Raw genomic sequence first — 19630 nt, forward strand, 5'->3', positions numbered from 1 at the left:
TTAAATAGTTCATAAGATTTTTATTGAATATCTAATGTGTAAGTCATTTTCTTTTCCAGAATTTTTGCTCTTCCAGTTTTCATTATCTGGTTGATGAGTCATAATCTGTACAGAGTAAAATCATGTATAACAAAAGTTTTTGTTTTTGTTTTGGTACTGGAGATTGAACCCAGGGCACGCAGAACCACATCCACAGGCCATATATTTATATCTATATTATTTTATATATTTATAAAAATTTTCAGACAGGATCTCTGTAAGTTGGCCAGGCTGGGCTTGAACTTGCAATTCTCTTGCCTCTCAGCCTGTTGGAACACTGGGATTATAGGCCTGTGCCACCATGTCTGGTAGACAACTGATCCTTGAGTAATATGGACTCCAGGTGGTTTGGGGATGTAAAGGAGGAAATATTACTGCAGGCTGGTCTGACAAGTTTCATAGAAACAAGTGGGTTTCAGCTGGAAATGGATGGATAGCTAAAACTTCAATAGGCTGACATTTCACAGGTTCATACATTAATTTAACAATTATAGTACCTTGTTATGTGTCAGCCACTGTGACAAGAGTCTAGGGTACAAAAGTAACAATACAGGTATATTCCCTGCACCAACAAACAATGAATCAGACAAATTATAATAGTGTGATAAATGTAATAAAGATAAATTATAATAGTGTGATAATGTAATAAACTGGGTGTTTGGCAAGTGTAGAGGAAAGGATAAATCACAGTGATTGGGTCAGTTAAAAGGCAGTGGTGTGAAAGACAGTCTTCTGGGTGGAGGGACAAGTTACAAAGGTCAGAGCCTTTGAGCCAGAGTCTGAGAGTTGGGTTGTCCAATATAGTAGCTTCTAGTCATATATGACTGTTGACACTTAAAATGTAGTTGGTGCAATGGAAGAAGACAAATTTATCATTCTATTTAGTAGTAGGCTTCAAACCAAACCCAGGGATGCATTGCCACTTAGCTACAACACCAGTCCTCTTTTGATAGCTACTTTGCATCAGTCACTTTTCTGTTGCTGGGACAAAATGCCCAATGGTCTGCAACTCTTCTGAAAGGAGAGGTTTACTTTGGCTCACCATCTCAGAGGTTCAGTCCATAGCTGTCTCACTCCAAGGCAGGAAAGTTATGGCAGAAGAGCCTGGTGAACGAAGACTGCTCACCTCATGACAGTCAAGAAGCAGAGAGTGAAGAGAGGATTGTGGAAGGGAGATATTCCCTTCAAAGGCATGGCCCCAGGTACCTCTTCCAACTAGTCCTCATATCTTTATAGCACACTTGGGTACGAATTCATCAATGCATCAATCCACTGATGAGTACAGTGCCCCAATGATCTAATCACTTTCCAAAAGCCCACCTCTGAACAAGAGACTTTTGGGAGACATTCTAGATTTAAACCACAATATACTTCAATATATTTACAATAACTTAGGTATACAAATCTAACTTTACAAAGTAAATTCTTATGAAATTAAGTACAGGAAAACTATTTCTCAAGAAAATGTAGCAATTGAATTGAGATAAGTTGTTAGTGTTAAAATACACACTCGATCCCAAAGATTTAGTATTTAAAAAATAAAATTCTGCTTTTTACTTTGAGTACATGTTCCATAACTTGGTTTTATCAGGTTAAGTAAATTATTACAATTCATTTCAACCATTTAAAAAAAAGTTTTAAATGTGGCTCTTAGAAAATTAAAAATTACATATTAGCTAGCATCCCACTTCTTCAGACAGCACTGGATTAGAGTACCACAAGGTGTGGGAGGCATGAAGCTGGAGCAAGCCATATTATGCCAGAATATGTGGGGCTTTGCAAGCCATGTGCATTGGGAAAATGTTCACTCAAGACAAGTTTTGGCTTGGCCAGGCAAGGTGGGATGCAACTAAAATCTCCTAGGGGGCTGAGGCAGTACGGTCACAAGTTCAATTTAGTGACACCTTATCTCCAAATAAAAATGAAGTGGAATGAGGTTGTAGCTCAGTCTTACGAGTGGCTCTGGATTTAATTGCCAGTACCACAAACAACCAAACAATCTGGCACTAATCTGAACATTTGGGATATTAGTGAATGATGATTTAGTGGTGATCATAGTTGACATTTCAGTGTGTGTGTGGAGTGTTAACAGTATACAAATATACACACCTTAAATACTAGACCATGATGGAAGGAGTTAAGAGCTATGAGGAAAAGAGTTGGCTAGGTTAAGTCTTCAGGAGTGCTGGGGTGTAAACTGAGGGACACTGCCCTCTTAAAATAGGCTGATTGAGGTTGATTTACTCATTTTTGAGGAAAAATTTGAAGGAAGTGATGTAGTGAGCCACATGGTTATCTAGGTGTTTTCTAGATAGAAGGAACATAAACAAAATACTCTGGTGCTAAAAGACAGGAGAGGGCCTGGCATGTTCTAGGTAAAGCAAGGCCAGTGGGACTGGAGCAGAGTGAGTGAAAGAGATGGAACTGAGAGTGGAAATCAGAGATAGGCAAACGCAAATCACATGGAGAACCATGGGCTAGTGCGAGAATTAGGCTTTTAGTAAAAGTCTGAGCAGAGGAATAACATGTTTTAAAATGATTATTCTGGCTCCTGCATTATTATAGGAGGTAAGAGGAGAATCAGGAAGACCTGTTGTTAGGTAACTGCAGTCAGTGTTCAGGTGAGAGATGAGAGTGGTGGAGCTTTGGGTGGACAATGTAGCTATAGTGAGGAACATTGTTTCCTAATAATGAAGGTTTTAGAGTCAAGGAAGATTCAAAGGTTTGGTTTGAGGAACCCAAATTATTGGAAATTGCCAATAATTGAGATGGGAGAGTGCTGAGGAAGCAGGTATGGGGGAAGGAGGAAGGATCACCAAAGACTGAGTCCTAGTATAGGAAACCTTAACATTGGGGAGGAGACAAAACCAGCAAAGAAGACTGAGGAGCAGCAATAGCTAGAGTAGAAAAAGCAAGATGTGGTAATCTTGGACGCTTCCTTGAGAAAGGAAGAATGGGACCCAGGATCCCAAATGCTGCTGAGAGGAAAAGAAAGGAAGTAAAGATTAAGGGTGTGTGATTACTAAATCAGTTTCCACTGACTGATTTAGGTTTGGACCAACCCCAAGCCTGGTACCCTAGGTTGAATATAAAAGGGACAGGAAGAAGCTGCTAAAGTTGCTTGGATTTACTGTTTGTTGCTCTCATCTGCCTGCTTGCCGTGGACTATCTCTCCTCTCTTTTGCCATGCTGTCCCACCTTGGAGCCAGCCAACTATGGACTGAAACCTCTACAGACTGTGTGAGCCAAAATAAACCTTTCCTCCTTTAAAAACTTCGGGTGTTGGGTAATTTGTCTCAGCAACGGGAAATGTAACTAAGGCACATGGTTTTCCCAGTCCTTGTTTTTCTATGGATGCTTGTTAGATCAGCATTGTTTCCCTGAAACTGTTGTGGGCAAACTGAATACAACCCCCGAAATGTAACTTATCACTTAGGTTAATATGCAAAATATTTTCAGGCATTAAATGTAACCCTGATGATCCAAACTTTTTCATTCTTCTTGGCTGATACATTTGAGTGTGGACTACTCAGGCTATCCTGATCAAAATCATGAAAATCAATGCCAAACACTCAGCAGATTACAATGCCAATGAAGATTTCTTTCTAAGTAGATGCAAATCTACTGATTTGTTAGTGGGCTAAGCCACTGAGCTACAGCTTTGATGCTAGCCATTATGCTCCTTATCCACCGAGGAAACAAAAACGCTGAAAATGACTATGGTGCTCACTTAGTTTTTTAAAAAAAGGTAGTGTAGTATCAGAGTGAGGTGTGTTCCAGAGGGCATTGGGCAGTGTCCTAAAACATAAGGTAGGAAAACTACACTCATTTTGTATAGACTGAATGATTAATAAATGAAACAGGACCCTACTACTCCATTCATTTGGGAAGTCTGCAAATGAGGTTGCTAGAAAAGGCTACTGAATCAAGAAAAATACCTCTCTGTGTTGGAGACAGCTTTATTTTCTAAAGGCAGCAAAAACAAATGCCCACACGTTTTTGCCCTAGCATTCTCAGGTACTTAAGAAAAAAGGAAAGTACGGTACTGTCTATATTACAGGGTAGTGAAAATAATCAAGCTACACAGCTGGAGAACCCTAGCTCAGATTTTCAGGTTCTTCATGGATCTCTAATAACTGGCTACCTGCATCAGGAAATCCAAGAATCAGTCACATGTAACCAGATGACTCAGCTTATTATCCTGAAATCAATCTCAAAGACACAAGCATACTTTACAGACTCTTTAAACAAATGATACTTTATCCCAATGCCAAAGTATCTTGTAATAGATCACAGTGAAAAGTTAAAATTCTCAGGAAAAAAATCTACCCATGACAGAAAACATTCTTGTAAGCATTAACAATAAAAAAAGAGTAAAAACATGCTTTCACTTTCTTTTCATTAAAAACAAAATTCACCAACTCATGTAAAATAACTTGTTAACTCAAAAGGAATTGAAACAAATATTTTTTATTTGTTATTTTATTTTATTTTTTATTGGAACCAGAGATCAAACTCAGGTCCTTGAGCTTACACAGCAGGCATCGAAACCACTGAGCTAAATCCCCAGCCCTGAAACAAATATTAACTTAAAAAAAATGTGACACACTACCTGTACAATATGTGTATTTAGTTTTCTACACAGTTTAACTTCTTAGACCAGCTCAGTCTTAAACATCTGGCTTTTCCTTAGGAGCTGTTGCAAACCCAAGTATTGTTCTGACTATATGGCAGCCGATGAGCCTCCTTTTTAACAGAATAAGGATGTAACTTCCTTAAAATACACCCCTCCTTATAATACTATTTGAAGTTTGCTTTATTAACCGAAAGTGTTTTCAAAAACTTTTATCTAAGTCAGTTTTTATTTTTACAACTTTATTATTTGCTTATATTCACTGTAGAAAAATGCATAGGTGCAGAAATATGCAAAGAAAATAAAAAATTATCCAGTATCCCTTCCTCAAATATAATAACACAAGATTTTATATATTTCCTTCTAGTTTTTTTGTACATTTACATGGCATTTTAAAACAAAACTAGTATTGTAAAATGCTTTATCATTTAAAAACATTTTATTACACAGCAGCCATTTCTTTAGGACATTAAATATTTCAAGTCATGATATTCAGTTGACTGCTTTACAATCCAATCATAAATAAAACATAATTTACCTCCAATCGTTAGATATTCAGACTGCTGTGAATACTTGGTATTATAACTAACACTATTAAAAACTCCTCTTTATACATAGTTCTTTGTATGTATTCTGGCACATTTTTAAAAAGAAATTCCTAGGAGGGATCAACAAAGTGCATACATATTTGTAAGCCTTCTGAGGCATTTTACCAAATTTCTCTTGAGAAAGAGTGTACCAATTTATAGCCACACAAATGAAACAGAGTCCCATTTCTTCCTCACATTCCCTGGCAGCGTAGGAAATTGGGTATTACCCTCAGCCTTTATTGTTGTAAATTCAATAGGAGGGGAAAATAAAGAGAATATTATCTGCTTAAGTTTTTCTCTAAAAGGTAAGATTCCTCCCATATCTGCTGTCCATTTGCTTTTCTTCTGTGTTCCCACGTAGTCCAAGTCTTTTAGGTGGAGTCTCTAACGTGCACTGTCTTGTCTTTCTTACTACATGTTCTTCTTTTGCAGGCAAGGGCATGAAAGCTGCATGTCTTTCCTATTTTTACTTCCTTTAAGTTAAGTATAATTCTCAAAATGTTTAAAATTAGGAAGTCGTCTTTTCTTCTAGGCAGCCATGCTGTTTTAGTGTCTCGGTAATAAAACAGAAAATTGAGCCATATTCTGAAGGGAAGAAAGTAGGCAGAGATTATGAGCTCTGTAAGTAGGGGAGCATGCTAATTACCTGGAGTGCCTGTTAAAAACCAGGTTCAAAACACAACAGAAAACCCCAGATTTTGATTTTGTAGAAGAGTTATCATCGAAGTCTGTATATCTTTCCAAACTAGAAGCCGACATACAATAGGCACATCAGTTATTCTAAAATGAACTGAATGAATGATACACATTTCAGTGATTAGAAGACAATACTATCCAGAAAAAGGAATTATTAGTATAGCCTTCCTTAATGCTCAATTTTGTCTACAGTAGCAATTTCTTTTCTCTCTTTAAGTCTCTGACAATTTGATGAAGGCTACCAGCCTCCATTAAAAATGCATATATGTAAAAACACAATTTCATATACAATTCAGAAGCTTCGAAAGAAGAAACACTGATTTCTATTACCTAAGGATTTTTTACTTAAAAAATTACCTTTAACTCTTGAGAGACTATGGTGAAAGTAGAAACTTAAAAAAATAAAAAGCCCTTCTCCATCGTACCTTGCAGTTGGTTATTTGGCTCTGCAGCAGCAAAATTAAGAGTCACATTTCCAAAGAACCAACATGGGATTGCTATACAAGCTATAGCTGTGCTGTCCTACACTATGTTTAGTGTACACTCAACTGAATGGAACTGTTTATAAAATAGAAACTAAAAAAGCCATCTGTTTGTAGTTTAAACCAACATCTGCTAATCTACATAATTCATTTTTGTTTCCTTTTTCTTCATAATTAGAATAATAAGAGCTTCCTGTATTTCAGTTATGCTAAAACACACGGGAAAGGGGCCATCATGTATTCATTAAATATTATTTGCATTAAGTAACATTTATCTCCTAGATATACAGTGTTGAAAGCAACAAATGTGCTTCCTAGTAGGGAAGATGGATTATAAATTTTAACATTCCTGACTTTGTGAGTCCTAAAGGGTGAGACACCTTAGTTACTTGCACCAGCTTGCAAGACCTACTTCCCAACTCCTGAATATCTCCATGTAGGTAGCTTCAAATTGGCTATGTTGGAGCATTTATAACATGTAATCAGCAAATGCTACATATCAAATCCACAGTATTTTCACCACACTACAAGCTGAGTTCATAGGTGATAGTTCAGGTAAGGAGGGTTTCTATTAACTTTTCAAATCTTCTGTCAATTAATGCCCCAGGATCCAAAAGTATACATGTGTTCCATGGAGACTTCAAGATATACCCCTTTTTGGGTATTAGGATAAATGCAATAATTGAACAATTTGAGGCAACATTTTATCAATGAAGTTACTCAAGAGAGTCACAAAATGTACAAAAAATATCATGCACTTCTGAGCTTAGCAGTCAGTTTAAATTATGTCCTGGGAATTAAGAACAAAGCTGGAAAGCTACCATCATGCAACCTGTCTTATGTTTATAATTATTTGTTAGTCTGATGCAACATTGACCTTAAGCAAATATTCCTTGGCACCATTTTAGTACTGCTCTGTAAGAATTTTGGCTTTAAAAAGCTTGCCAACACTTTGCATGGATCTAATAAGGAGAAAATAGTTTTGACAACAATGTAAGCCATATGGAGAGGAAGAAATATCAGGCTTCTGAGTGACACTTAGGGATTGCCTTTAGGACAATGTGAAGAATCTAGAGCACGAGATATAAAACTCCCCTCACCCCAGCTTCCAATGGCCTTGCATTACCAGGCAGAAAATACTGCTCAATTTTACAAGCACTTGGTATGGAAGCAAATGGCATGAAAACTTGGTGAAAAAAAAAAAATCCAGGTTTGTATAAAATCTATGAGGTGCTGGACCAAGGGTGAAGTGTAAGTCAGAAAAAAAGGTGGCCATAGTCCTTAAAATACCTACTCACACACAGCAAAGGACACTTACCTTCAGGTTATGGAGGGTTTCTGACCATTCCATGGACCCTACCTGAGGTATGGTAGTGAGGAGTAAACTTTTGGCTTTATTAGCATTTTCTTTCAGGGTCTTTAAAACCCGATCAACTGAAACCTAAAAAAATAAGAGCACAGGCTATTACTAGAATTTAAAAGTCCACTGCTATTTACAGAACATTTTCTTGAGTTCCAAACTTGTGTGGTGTGAATGTCTGTGCTCCTCCCAAATTCATGAGTTGAAACCTAATTCTCAATGTGAAGATATTCAGAGGTGGGATATCTAGCAGGTGTTTGGGCTCAGAGCTCCCACGAATGGGATTAGAGGTCAAAGAGAGCTCTCTCACCCCTCTGCCATGCGAGGGTCTGTGAGAAGATGGCTATAAGGAAATGGGCCCTCCCCAGACACTGAATTAGATCTGGGACTTCCCAGCCTCTAGAACTCTGAAAAATAAACTTCTGTCTAGAAGCTGCCTGGTTTATGAGATTTATTGTTACAGCAGCCTGAACAGATTAAGACAAACCTGGCGTACAAAGTCTCTTTACTCCAAATTTAATCCCATAAGCCCAAACACTGAATTTATCAAGATGGTTTTAGTCTTGGGTAGAAGTCTTGGAGAAACCCAATAGTATCTCTGAGAAGCACTAATGATTTCAGTATGGTGTCTGAGAAAATTATCTCAGCAGTAATAATGGGTCAGTGAGGTTGGGTAGCAAGGTCTAGAAATGAAGCTGTTCTCTCCAGGTACACAGTACAGTGAATTCATTTTAAAATTGTTGCTACATCAAGTATTTTCTCTTTAGAAAAGTATTCTAGCTAATAAAAAAATTATGCAATCATAGCATCGCCATTTTTATGAATTAATCGATCAGCTGTTCACAAAATAAACAATCCACCCCCAAAACAAAACAAACGTCATTATTATACTATGTGCTCCCAGATGGAAAAAAAAAAGTACTTATGGTAACTGAATTTGTTCAAATCTGTAGATCCAACTACTAATTTATAGATAACACAGAAGGCAGAGAAATCTGTTAAACTGTTCTAAAGAGAAGCTATTAGCAACCTAGACTGTGCGAAGCTCAACAGTACAAGGGCTTTGGTTTCCTTATACAAAGCTTGCAAGAAAACCACATAATTTATGACATTTAACTAGAAACTTGCCCAGGTATATTAAGGAATTTTTGTTAGAATACGGTAATAATAGTGTGATTATATTAGATACTTCCTGAATGTTTCTGGATTAAAATTATGGATGACAGTATAGATCAAATGTGACTGGCTGTAAGTTGATATAATAATGGTTGAGGGTGAGTGTTGGGACTCATGGATACTCATACTACTGTCTACTTTTAGATGTAACTGAAATTGCTTCATAAGAAAAAGTTGAAAGAAGTTGTGACTATAAAACTGTCCATCAGAGAAAGAATACTTATGCTTTACTATGCTAAGAAGAAATCTAAGATTCATGGGCACAGTGATTATACCTTTCTACTTCAAATATGATTCCAGATTCCTTCCACAAAAATTGAGAATTGTTTAGGAAAATGTGAGCACAACAGAAGAGGGAAGTTTTCACTACTGTGGAACACAAAACAAGGGGCTAGCTGGGTATTTACCAAGTACACTGTAAGAGCATAGTCGATGCTGAGTCACTACATGCAGGGACATGAAACATCCAAGAGATTTATCTATTTTTACTTATTTTGATATACTTCCTGTGAAAAAGATAACAGACTATTTTCTTTGTTCTTGCTTTGGGCTCCACCCCAAATCCTCTTCCTACTGACCCCATGACTCACAGTAAAATCTCACCTCCTAGTCAAAGCCCAGCTTACATCTCAAAGGTTATGTTCTTTGCAAACTTTTTCCTGATATGACACTTCTGCCCAACTCTATTGTGGCTATCATCTGATGGCCACCCTCCTACAAGCCAGCACTACACTTGTTGTTCTACGTATATAATTTTGTTTAATTCTCCCCAAAATGCTGAAAGGTCAGAATTGTAACTAAACAACTCCCATCACTCATTCCCAACCCTGGCTTCATTCCATAGAGGAGTAAACATGATAAATCAATTGCCTAGTGTCACAAGTAAATCGGAGCCATTATAAGTGAAAGTGGGTTTAGGCAACTCCAAACTTTCTTGCTATGCCAGGCCATATATTTAGTTTAAAGCACAATGACACACATTGCTGCTGAGCTGACATCATCCTTATGTGTCTTCCTTGTGGCATTACAGAGTTTAGTTTCTCTGGTTTTGAATAAAGTAACTGACTGCCTTCTAATCTTCATCTGGCCTAATAAAGGACTTCATTGCTGCTTTTGCAAAAGAGTCACATGTTTCTAGATAGAGCAGAAAGCCATAGGTAGGATGAGATTTGCTCTCAGGGAGTGGCAGGGGCTGGAGTTTTTATTATCTGGAAGCAGCTTCTCAACATCTTGAGGCTAGGCTATCACTTTGGTTACAAAGCTGCCAACCCAGGCATTATTGTGTGACTTAAAGCCAGAATTTGTAAATCTATGTCTCAGAATTTTAATACTTAATAGTTCATTACACTGAGGAGTTAGAACAAGCCAGGCATTTATGAAAAACAACCCGTGTCTATCTATGCCCCTCAAACAGTGCACATGGACACACAGATAGTAAGAATATCTCATCTTGCTTTATGTGCAATTGGGTGATGAAACAAGAACTCTCTGACATGGTGTAAGGGTTTCTTTGGAGATGTCACCTGGCCTAAATGTGCTTAGTCACCTCTATACTTCTTCCTTCAAAATTCTTTGACTGTGGTTTAACCTCTTTATTTTAAAACAAGACAAATGACAGGACAGATCATCTGGTTTCTTCAAGTAAAAGACAAGGAATGAAAAAAAGAGGAAAGGAAATATTAGGTTAAAAGACACACCTGAGGCATATCATTAACATACAATGTATGGATTACAGGGGATCTTTATTGTCTTTTTTTTCCCAGTACTGGGGGTCAAACTCAGGACCTTGTGCTTGCAAGGCAGATGTGGTGATATTGAGCCAAAATAAATCCCCAGCTACAAGGGATCCTGATTTGACTGAACTGTTAAAAATTATGAGATCAGAGGGAAAGTGTGAACAGTCTAGATATATGATTATATTAAGAAACCACTGTCAGTTTTTGGGTACAGTATGTTATGGTTATGTTCTTTTTTTTACTAAAAAACAGGGAGTGCTTTTAGAAAAAGATTTACTTAAAAATGAGGGCAGGGGAGGGAGATATGGGTAGGGACATAAATATGACACAGATTGGCCAAGGTTGATTGATAATTACGGAAGTTGGCTGATAGGCTTCATAGATATTTAAAGTTTTCCATAATAAAAGTGTTTGCTTTTGTAGTCTGATGTCACTGTTAAGAGTATCCTCAAATTCTAGCTGGACTTTGCTATCTTCCCTGCCTAAAACCCCTCCCTCACTGACCTCCCTACTGCCTGCTATATCCCACTGCTCATCCCCTTGCCTCCTCTCAATAGTGCCCTTCTTTCTTATTACACTTAAACCAGGAAGGCTTCTCAGACTTTAAATCCAATTAGATTGATATTAGTGAACTTGTCCACACTATTTCTTCATAATACTTAGCTTTCTAACACTGGTTTTCTCAAGCTCTGCTTCTCTTAAAGGAATCATGGCTGCTCTGTTAACTCTGACAGTTCCCATACTCAGCACAGCATCCTGCCATGGTAGGTTAAACAGGTAGGTAGTCTTCTTATAAGAAGAGGTAATAGTTTTTATTTCCCTTAGAAAACAATATAATAAACAGTAGCATAACACAAAACAAGGAAATTATCATCAAACTACACTGTTATCCTTAAAATAAGGCCTAAATCTCACTGTGATTCCCAACACATCTGTATGGCTACAATTACCATTCTCTATTGATTCTTGGATAAAGTATCTTGGTTTTTTTTTTTTTTTTTTTCTTTTTCTATGAAGGTCTTTATTCTTATTTTCTGATGGGAGCTATAGGAAATATTTGGTAATACTTAATGACAACTTAAAAACCTTGTAGAAAGGTATTTTCTGAAACAAACACAAATGAAATAGTTAAGACACTCTTAATGACACATGCCACCCAGAAGCCCATGCTAGATATGCTCAGAAGAGAGTTCCACCTACTGCTTCCTCGAGCTCCTTCCAGCAATCATAATCGGTTGCCATGGCGATGCCTGCATAGCAAATTCCAGCCTCCTTAGCAAGAACCACCTCTGGAACTGTGGTCATATTGATAACATCTGCTCCCCAGGTGCGGAACATGAGGCTTTCTGCCCGGGAGCTAAAACGAGGTCCCTCAATTGTGATCACTGTCCCCTTTGAGTGGCACCGCAGTCCCAGCTTCTTAGAGGTCTCTATGAGGACCTGGAAGGGGGAAGAACCACAAACTCAAAACATACAGACATACATACAATTTAAGGTTTTATTTTCCTGGATATTTATCAAGTTAATAATGTCAAGTAGATTTTTCAGTATAACACCCTTAGGGAACCCAAAAGAACACAGAAAGGTGTTTCACAAGACTGTTTTCTCACTCAGTCCCTTGCACATATAGTCACAGCTACAAGGGCAAGAATGCACCTTTCCCTATGCAATCACACTTAATTCATTTAATTTAAGCTTGCCTGTGAATTCTATTTTCATCTTAGCTCTTGGTCTTCAGGCTAAGCTAAGGTGCCTCTTGTCATGCATGTCTCAGAGTTGGGTTGAGTTCTACAACCCAAGCTATTGAGAAGCTGAGTTCATTGCTTCTATACTGAATCTGCAGAGTTTATGTAAGTTTTTCCATGTTAAGAAACTTTCTCTTGCCTGTTGCAACTTCAAAGCCATACGGTGAAATGAGAATAGGGCTGTGCTAATATTTTTTTTGTTCAGGAAAACTTGCCTTGATATTCCTTTAGTAGCAAGGCCATGCACAGGTTTTTAAACATTAAAATGTGTGATCATTTTGTTCAGTGTTTTAATTAATAATGTAAGTCTATTTTGAGGTTATTAATTTTTTTTCTTAGTCCATGCTTTACCATTCCTTTTTAATTAAAAAAAATTAAATCTTAGCTGAGTGTAGTGGCACACACCTGTAATCCCAACACTCTGGAAAGCTGAGACAGGATTTCAAGCCTAGCATGGCTGATATATCGATTTAGAGAAACCCTGTCTCAAAATAAAAAATAAAAAGGGGCTGGAGATGTAGCTCAGCACAAAGACCTTGGGTTCCATCTCCAGTATCGCAGGAAAAAAAAAGTCACTTAACCTCTGTATGTCTCAATTTTCTCATCTGTAAAATAGAAATAGTATTGTATATTTCAAAGATATAATAGATATCATGAGGATTAAATGAGCTAAGGTACAGAGTAGTACAAATTGTGCTGGGAACACTGCAAACACTTTATAAATGCTAAACTGGTCTTCTAGTGATTATTAATACTAGTACCATCTACACACATTTGACACATAACTAGCAAAGGTCCTGGAATAGGAGACAAACAAAATAGAATGACTCAAAGTCTAAACAAGGTTCTAATTTAGGCCAAAATTGTATCTGCATGTCTTAACTACATAAGCAAATTAACTGATTTCCTTACAAATAACTCATAGTATGCCATGGTAACGGGAAAAACAATTTTACTGAGGGCCTTGTCAACTCCAAATTTAGAACCATCACAAGCAGTAGACAGTGGATAGTTAATGTGACCTCATGTTTATTTTATAACTACTGAAAATAAGATAATGTTCAATCAAAACTTTCTCTGAAGAGCATAGGTTATAAATGCAAATCCCTACCTCCTCTCCCGCTCTGATTTTTCTACGTTAAGATTTCACTGAGTATCTAAGAATAATAGACCTGTGTATCTTGGCTAAACTTCACTGTTGTAGTCATGTGCAAAGAGCAGCACTGCTGTGTACCTGTAAGTCTTCCTCATCACTCTGGGAGGTGGGTACCATGCTTGTGTGGAGGAGGAAAAGGTTTATGGATATGGACTGGCCACAGCGACAGAGTCTGGGGGCCTCACCAAGAAAGCCAACCCTTTATACTCCCAGAAGAACCGATAAAACACACTACAGGGTCAAACTTCAGTTCTGAGGGTAAGATGAGTTCATTTTCTTGTCTTAAGTAATCATAATGGTACTACTGAAACCACTATAATCCTCATAAGGGGACAAGCAATACAGTATTAGATCACCAGGCTAAATATAATGCGTGAGAAATCAGTTTATCTCTTAATATGACTAAAAGTGACACCATTCTCAGAACATGCAATACATATAACTAGTGCAAAAGGATGTCATTTTGAAATATTTCTTCCACCCTGTCCTAGGAAGCTTCTCCAAGAAAAACCACTCTTACAAGTTTTTTGGTTAGCTTTCTAGAAATACTCTATTTGTATATAAATATTTATACATTCATCTTTTAATATATAGATTTTAACACAAATGGTAGTATATGGTAAAAATTTTAATTACTTGCTTGCCACTTAACAATGACATTGTGATAATCCTTCCTTATAAATAAATAAATAAATAAATATGTGAAAGATTACATTGGTGTTGAAAGTGATAATTGCTAAGTGGCAGAATCATCCACTTTTTACATTTTTGGATAAAAGTTTAAAATCTCTATTAGAGTATGTAAGAAAAAAGTAACATTCTGAAAGTTTACTCTGGCCATTTTCTTCAACTGCCTTCCTAGTGTTCTCTCAGTCTTTACATGGGGGATTTCTGGCTTAACTCATTAATTACTATTTGAATTACTCTGGCATCAAGGGAACCTACATTATATTATTAGAAACTACCATCCTAGTGTTACAGTGACATGTGCTTTATATAGATTGTTAGCACTTCCTACTCACATCTAGTCCTAGTTCTCTAAGTCACAACTTTCTGCCTGGTACCAGATCTTAGATTTCATATCAACGTGCATATTATATTCTCTCTTTAGACTGTTTCTTCCCAAGCTGCCCCCAGACAGAAATAGACAAAAATTTATTCCCACTTCGTTTTGTACTGGACAGATCTTTGTTTCAGAGGTAAGACTAGCATCATTTTGCTATCTTCTGCTGATAACTATCCAGAAACACACATTATATACACAAATACAAACTTCACTTATCATTTTTTTCCCCTTAGTTTTTTTTTTTTGTACCTGGTATCGAACTTAGGACCTTGCACTTGTGAGGCAGGCAGCAGAACTACTGAGCTAAATCCCCAGCCCTCCCCTTAGTTTTTTTGAGACAGGATCTTGTTACATAGTTTAGGCTGGCCTTGAACTCATGGTGATCTCCTGCTTTAGCCTCTCAAGTGCTGGGATTACAGGCAAGCACCACCATGTCCAGCTTTATCCATCATTTAAAAAAAAAAAAGTGAGAAATGAACTCTCACAGTCATCATAGAGAAGCAATGTACAACAGTGCTCACCTGCCCCACTCCCAGATTTGGAGTCTATTTCTTTGACACCAGAGTAAGGTTAAAGTGTCCTTGGTATTTGCTATAATGAAACTGGTTTCCCAACATTATAGGACTGACATGAAAGCTAAAAGAAATTGTCTACTTTCTATATGTGGATATTAAATTACCTGAATGACTAACATATTCAGGTAGGTACATTCTGTAAGTTAACTTACAAGGAAGAATTTATTAGGAAGTTTGATTCTGAGAATACTTTTGATCTTTTGGGTTGTACTTGACTTTCAATCCTAAGATTGTAAAGAAAGTAGCACATGTGGACCAAGCAGTAAGACCTTTGAGCTGTGATGGACCTTATTTATTCCCTGAGAGTTCAGGCTGAGATGCTTCACCTTATAAAGTGCCATCATTGGCCCTTATGCAGCTGCCACTGTACTTCTGATATAATGCTGGAGAAAAAGCTGCACAGTAATGGACATACTCAGGTCAAAGCAAAAGATGCCAATTTGATCACATTTAGATTATCAATAATAACTTAATTCATAAAAGCAGTTATCAGATATTATTCTGTTACTGACAGGCATGATGCAAGGTACTCTGCATTACCTCTTTAATTCCTCACATAGTGCTAGGTGGTGCATGCTACCATTACTTCCACTTGACCAGTGAGATTGTGAAGCCCAGATGGCAAATAATTTGCTCAATTATATCCACTTATTAAATTGAAGAGAACAGACCTGACCCCAAGTGATCTGGCTCCAGAATGTCCACTCTTTATTAATATGCTATCCAACACCAAAGTATTTGAAAGGGATCCTAACAGCAAAATTGAAACTTATCAAAAAAGGTAGGTTGCAACTTAGAGGCATTATTAGCAGAGGGAAACAACTGTTCAAAAAATTTGCATAAAAAAGCAAACTTGATGGAGGAAGAGGGTCCACTTCCTCAGCCAAGTGATCTAACTGCTTGTGTCATTCCAAGCCCTTATGAACTCTTCTGGTACACCTCAGAAAGACTACAAACCTCTCTTGTTTTGGGGCAAAATGGCTCAGCCACTGGAATATGGCACACTCCTCTGGCACAGGAATGACTTCCATCATAGAAGGTCTGAGGTCTGCTGGTGGTCCTACAGAAAAATAAAGTGAAAGTTTTTTGTTTTGTTTTTTTAAAACAGCTACATCTCCATCTTCCAAGGGCTGGTGAACCACCTGTACCTAGGTTAACATCTTGGTCTACACTCCAGAGTTAATAGCTCTAGAAAAGATGAAGGCAATTGTTAATAAAGCAGCTTCACATGGTGTCTGGCTTTACTGGCTATAGGCTGGTGACAATGTGCTATACAACCGGAATTAAAGTATGACCACTTGGGATTGTAGGCACAACTTGATCATTGCCTCAGGGAGGCCAGGTAAACACTTGAGAAGTCAGTATGAAAAGGTTTCATCATCACAGATGCAGAAGATCACAGGGTAATACCCATCACTCAGATCTACCAACTTCCAAAATTTTATCTTGCTTTTTGTTAGTTTTCTCATGGTTGCAAATCTCAAGGTTCCATTTAGATCATATCCAAATTTCCCTGATGTCTTAAAAATATATATATATTTTAAAATAACAGTTACTTTGTTACTTTCAGAATTCAGATAAGGTCATTACTTTGCATTTAATGGTCATGTTTCTAAGAATATTTTCTACACTGAATCCCAATCATACTTTTCCAGGCTACTGACCCACTAAGGAAAGCAGCCATTTATTTGTTCTGTCCCATTTGGGAGTCTGCCTCTGCCATGCAGCTTGTTCCTCTACCCGCTGAAATTAATTATCTAGCTTTTTGGTAAAACATTTTTGAATCCACAAAAGAGAGGCTAAAATTAACCCAGTGCCAGAAATTTCTTGTTAGAAGTTTCTAGAACAAACTACTTTGTATGTCCATTACTTTTTTCTAAACTAGAACTCATGAGTAACTAAGGAAAGACAGTCTCCAACTTTCCCACAGAGGTGAGGGGTAGGGAGGGACAGGACAATGAAAAGCCAACAAGAGAAAGCACATAATCTGATGTCCTTTTCCAGGGGTGAGAGTGTGGGGGACAATATCAAGAAATCATTTTCCTGGTTCGATTATACAGCTGACATACCTACTAACCAAAATTAACCGGTTGCTTTTCAACCACCATATGCTAAATAGTGACAGTAGCTGGCACCAAAGCCACCTTTCTTGGAGATGAGGTCTCGGTGCTCTGGAAAAATCAGAACCCTGTTCCTGCTCTTCCCAACCCTTTGTCACATTTGTCTCAAGGGAAAGGCCAAATTAACCCCCAAAGAAATCCAGATGGGGATAAAGAAAAGATCAAATGCCTCTTCCAGCTTGTATCAACAGAGGTTTTCTCCAGCAGACTAGCCAACAAAATGGTGCCATACTTTTAACTCCAGCTTCAACTTGGTTTCAACTTTCAAGGAGTCAAGTATTTGCTGTATTCTCACTTGCAAGTGTGATTATGAAAGTGCCACCAAGGAAACCTCCAGTGGCTACCCCCTAACAGGGTCCGTGTAGCCAAACCTCATCTTATCTTTCTGCCTGCCTTGTCTCTTCCTACCATTTGCCTTTATTACTCTTCCCTGTTTGAAACTTTTTAACCTTAAGGCAAGCATGTATTAAGTTATGGTTTATATTATATTACATACACATGATACTTGGTACTAGAGTCTTATTTCCCTCTTTCAAGAGAAACATTTACACTTTTCTCTTTAAACAAAGGTCCCTAATTTCTAGGTATATGGTTTATAGAAAATCGCTTATCTTTTTGATTCTCCATTTAGGAGGATTAAGTGAACCAAGAGGTCCAGATAACCCAGATTAGCAGATCACAATTGAGATCTGGGATAGAGACAAAATGGGAGCCAGCACCAAGCTAAGGGTTCAGAGCACACAAGCCTGGAAGAGGAAGAAGTGAGGGCTTTCAAATCTATGTTTGTAATGGTTTGGGGCTGTCCTGTCAGGGTACTGGAAGGGAAGGTGGAGATAAGAAATAAATCCATCTTCACAGTCTGCCCATCTCTTTGTACTGTTTCACATCATTAAGCATCTATACATCTAGTGAAATGTTTAATGATCAAAATTTAAATCCCATAAATGGCAATAAACATCTACAGCATAAAATGATAAGACACTGTTAATGCTGAGTGAGATTATGATCAAGAACAACAGATTTACAACCAAGCTGAGGAAAGGGGACAACACCTCCAAAAGAAATTGAATGAAATATGTAATTTTAAGAGTATTTGTCCTCCTTTGGGGGACTTTATCACAGAAATTAGAGCATTTTAGTCAGAAGCTAGAATAAACCAGCCAGGCACATTTCATGAGTGGACACTGTTACCTAAGCCTGCAAGTTCATTTCCCATTTCTAGCTAATATAGCTCTTCTATATTGACCATTACAGTTCAACCTTGGGCAGTTTTCTGAGTGACATGAAAAAAAAAAAAAAAAGAAATGTAGTTTTGTCCAAAGATTTGAATTTTATCACTGAGTGCGTCTTGGGCGAACTATTAATCTCATCGAGTTTTTCATCAATAAAGTATGATAACACTCTTATTGTTATGCTCTGAAGGTTTATGTGTCCCCTAAATTCTTAGGCACAATTTCTAACCCTGAAGGTAATGATATATTAGGAGAATGAGATTAGACTGTGAAGTCAGAGTCCTCATAATTGATATTAGTACCCTTATAAAAGAAGACTGAGGGAACTTTTCTTTTTTCCCAGCTTCACAAACTATGAGAAATTTGTTTAGCAGCTATCCAGTTGATGATATTCCATTACAGCAGCCTAAACAGACTAAGATACACACACCCTTGTTCTAAAATGGAAACAGGTTTCAAAAATCTCAGTGGCTATATCCCAATGGACTGTGATGAAATAAGTCTCTATTTTATGGTGAAATAATGCCCCTCTCCATAAAAATGTTATATTGGTTAGGGTTCTCTAGAGGAGCAGATCTGATAGACGCTGGAAGCCACAGAACAAGAGGGATTAAGGATACAGTCCCAGTTTGAGACTAAAGGCCTGAAACCTCCTAGAGAGTTGCTGGTATGATTTTGCACTGAAGGGCCGAAGAAACTGGACTCAACATCCACAGGAAAGGGCAGTAAAAGACAAACCTGCTCAAGCAGAATGGAGCTCTTCAAAGCATGTCAACTTGTTTCTTCTTTCTGTTTTATTCCATTCACTTTAAAAGCCTATTGGCTACTGCCACCCATAACCACAGTGGGTCTTCCTCTCCTTAGTTCGGTAGCCTACATGCCAATCATCTCTAGAAACACCCATAGATACACACAGAAATGTGCTTTACTAACATGCTAAATATTTCTTAACCCAGTCAAGCCAACATATGATTAAAGGTCACAATCCAGCCATGTCAACTTGACAACTGCCATACTTAATCTC

General features: G+C 37.6%; 1 protein-coding gene across 1 annotated transcript in view; it reads right to left on the minus strand.

Moving 5' to 3' along the window:
- Positions 1-4493: 4493 nt before the first annotated feature.
- Positions 4494-19630, minus strand: part of Mtap (methylthioadenosine phosphorylase) — a 48739-nt gene continuing 33602 nt past the window's right edge. Inside the window, exons 5-8 of the mRNA XM_004838350.4 lie at positions 16212-16314; positions 11913-12152; positions 7759-7881; positions 4494-5847 (exon numbers count right to left, since the gene is read on the minus strand). Of these exons, the coding sequence (XP_004838407.1) occupies positions 5809-5847; positions 7759-7881; positions 11913-12152; positions 16212-16314 (505 nt within the window). The 3' untranslated portion in view covers positions 4494-5808. The remainder of the gene's footprint in view (positions 5848-7758; positions 7882-11912; positions 12153-16211; positions 16315-19630) is intronic.

This window comes from Heterocephalus glaber, unplaced genomic scaffold (genome assembly GCF_053883595.1).
Source record: "Heterocephalus glaber isolate CG9 unplaced genomic scaffold, H.glaber_assembly_v1.0 deba00001481, whole genome shotgun sequence".
Classification (NCBI taxonomy): domain Eukaryota; kingdom Metazoa; phylum Chordata; class Mammalia; order Rodentia; family Bathyergidae; genus Heterocephalus; species Heterocephalus glaber.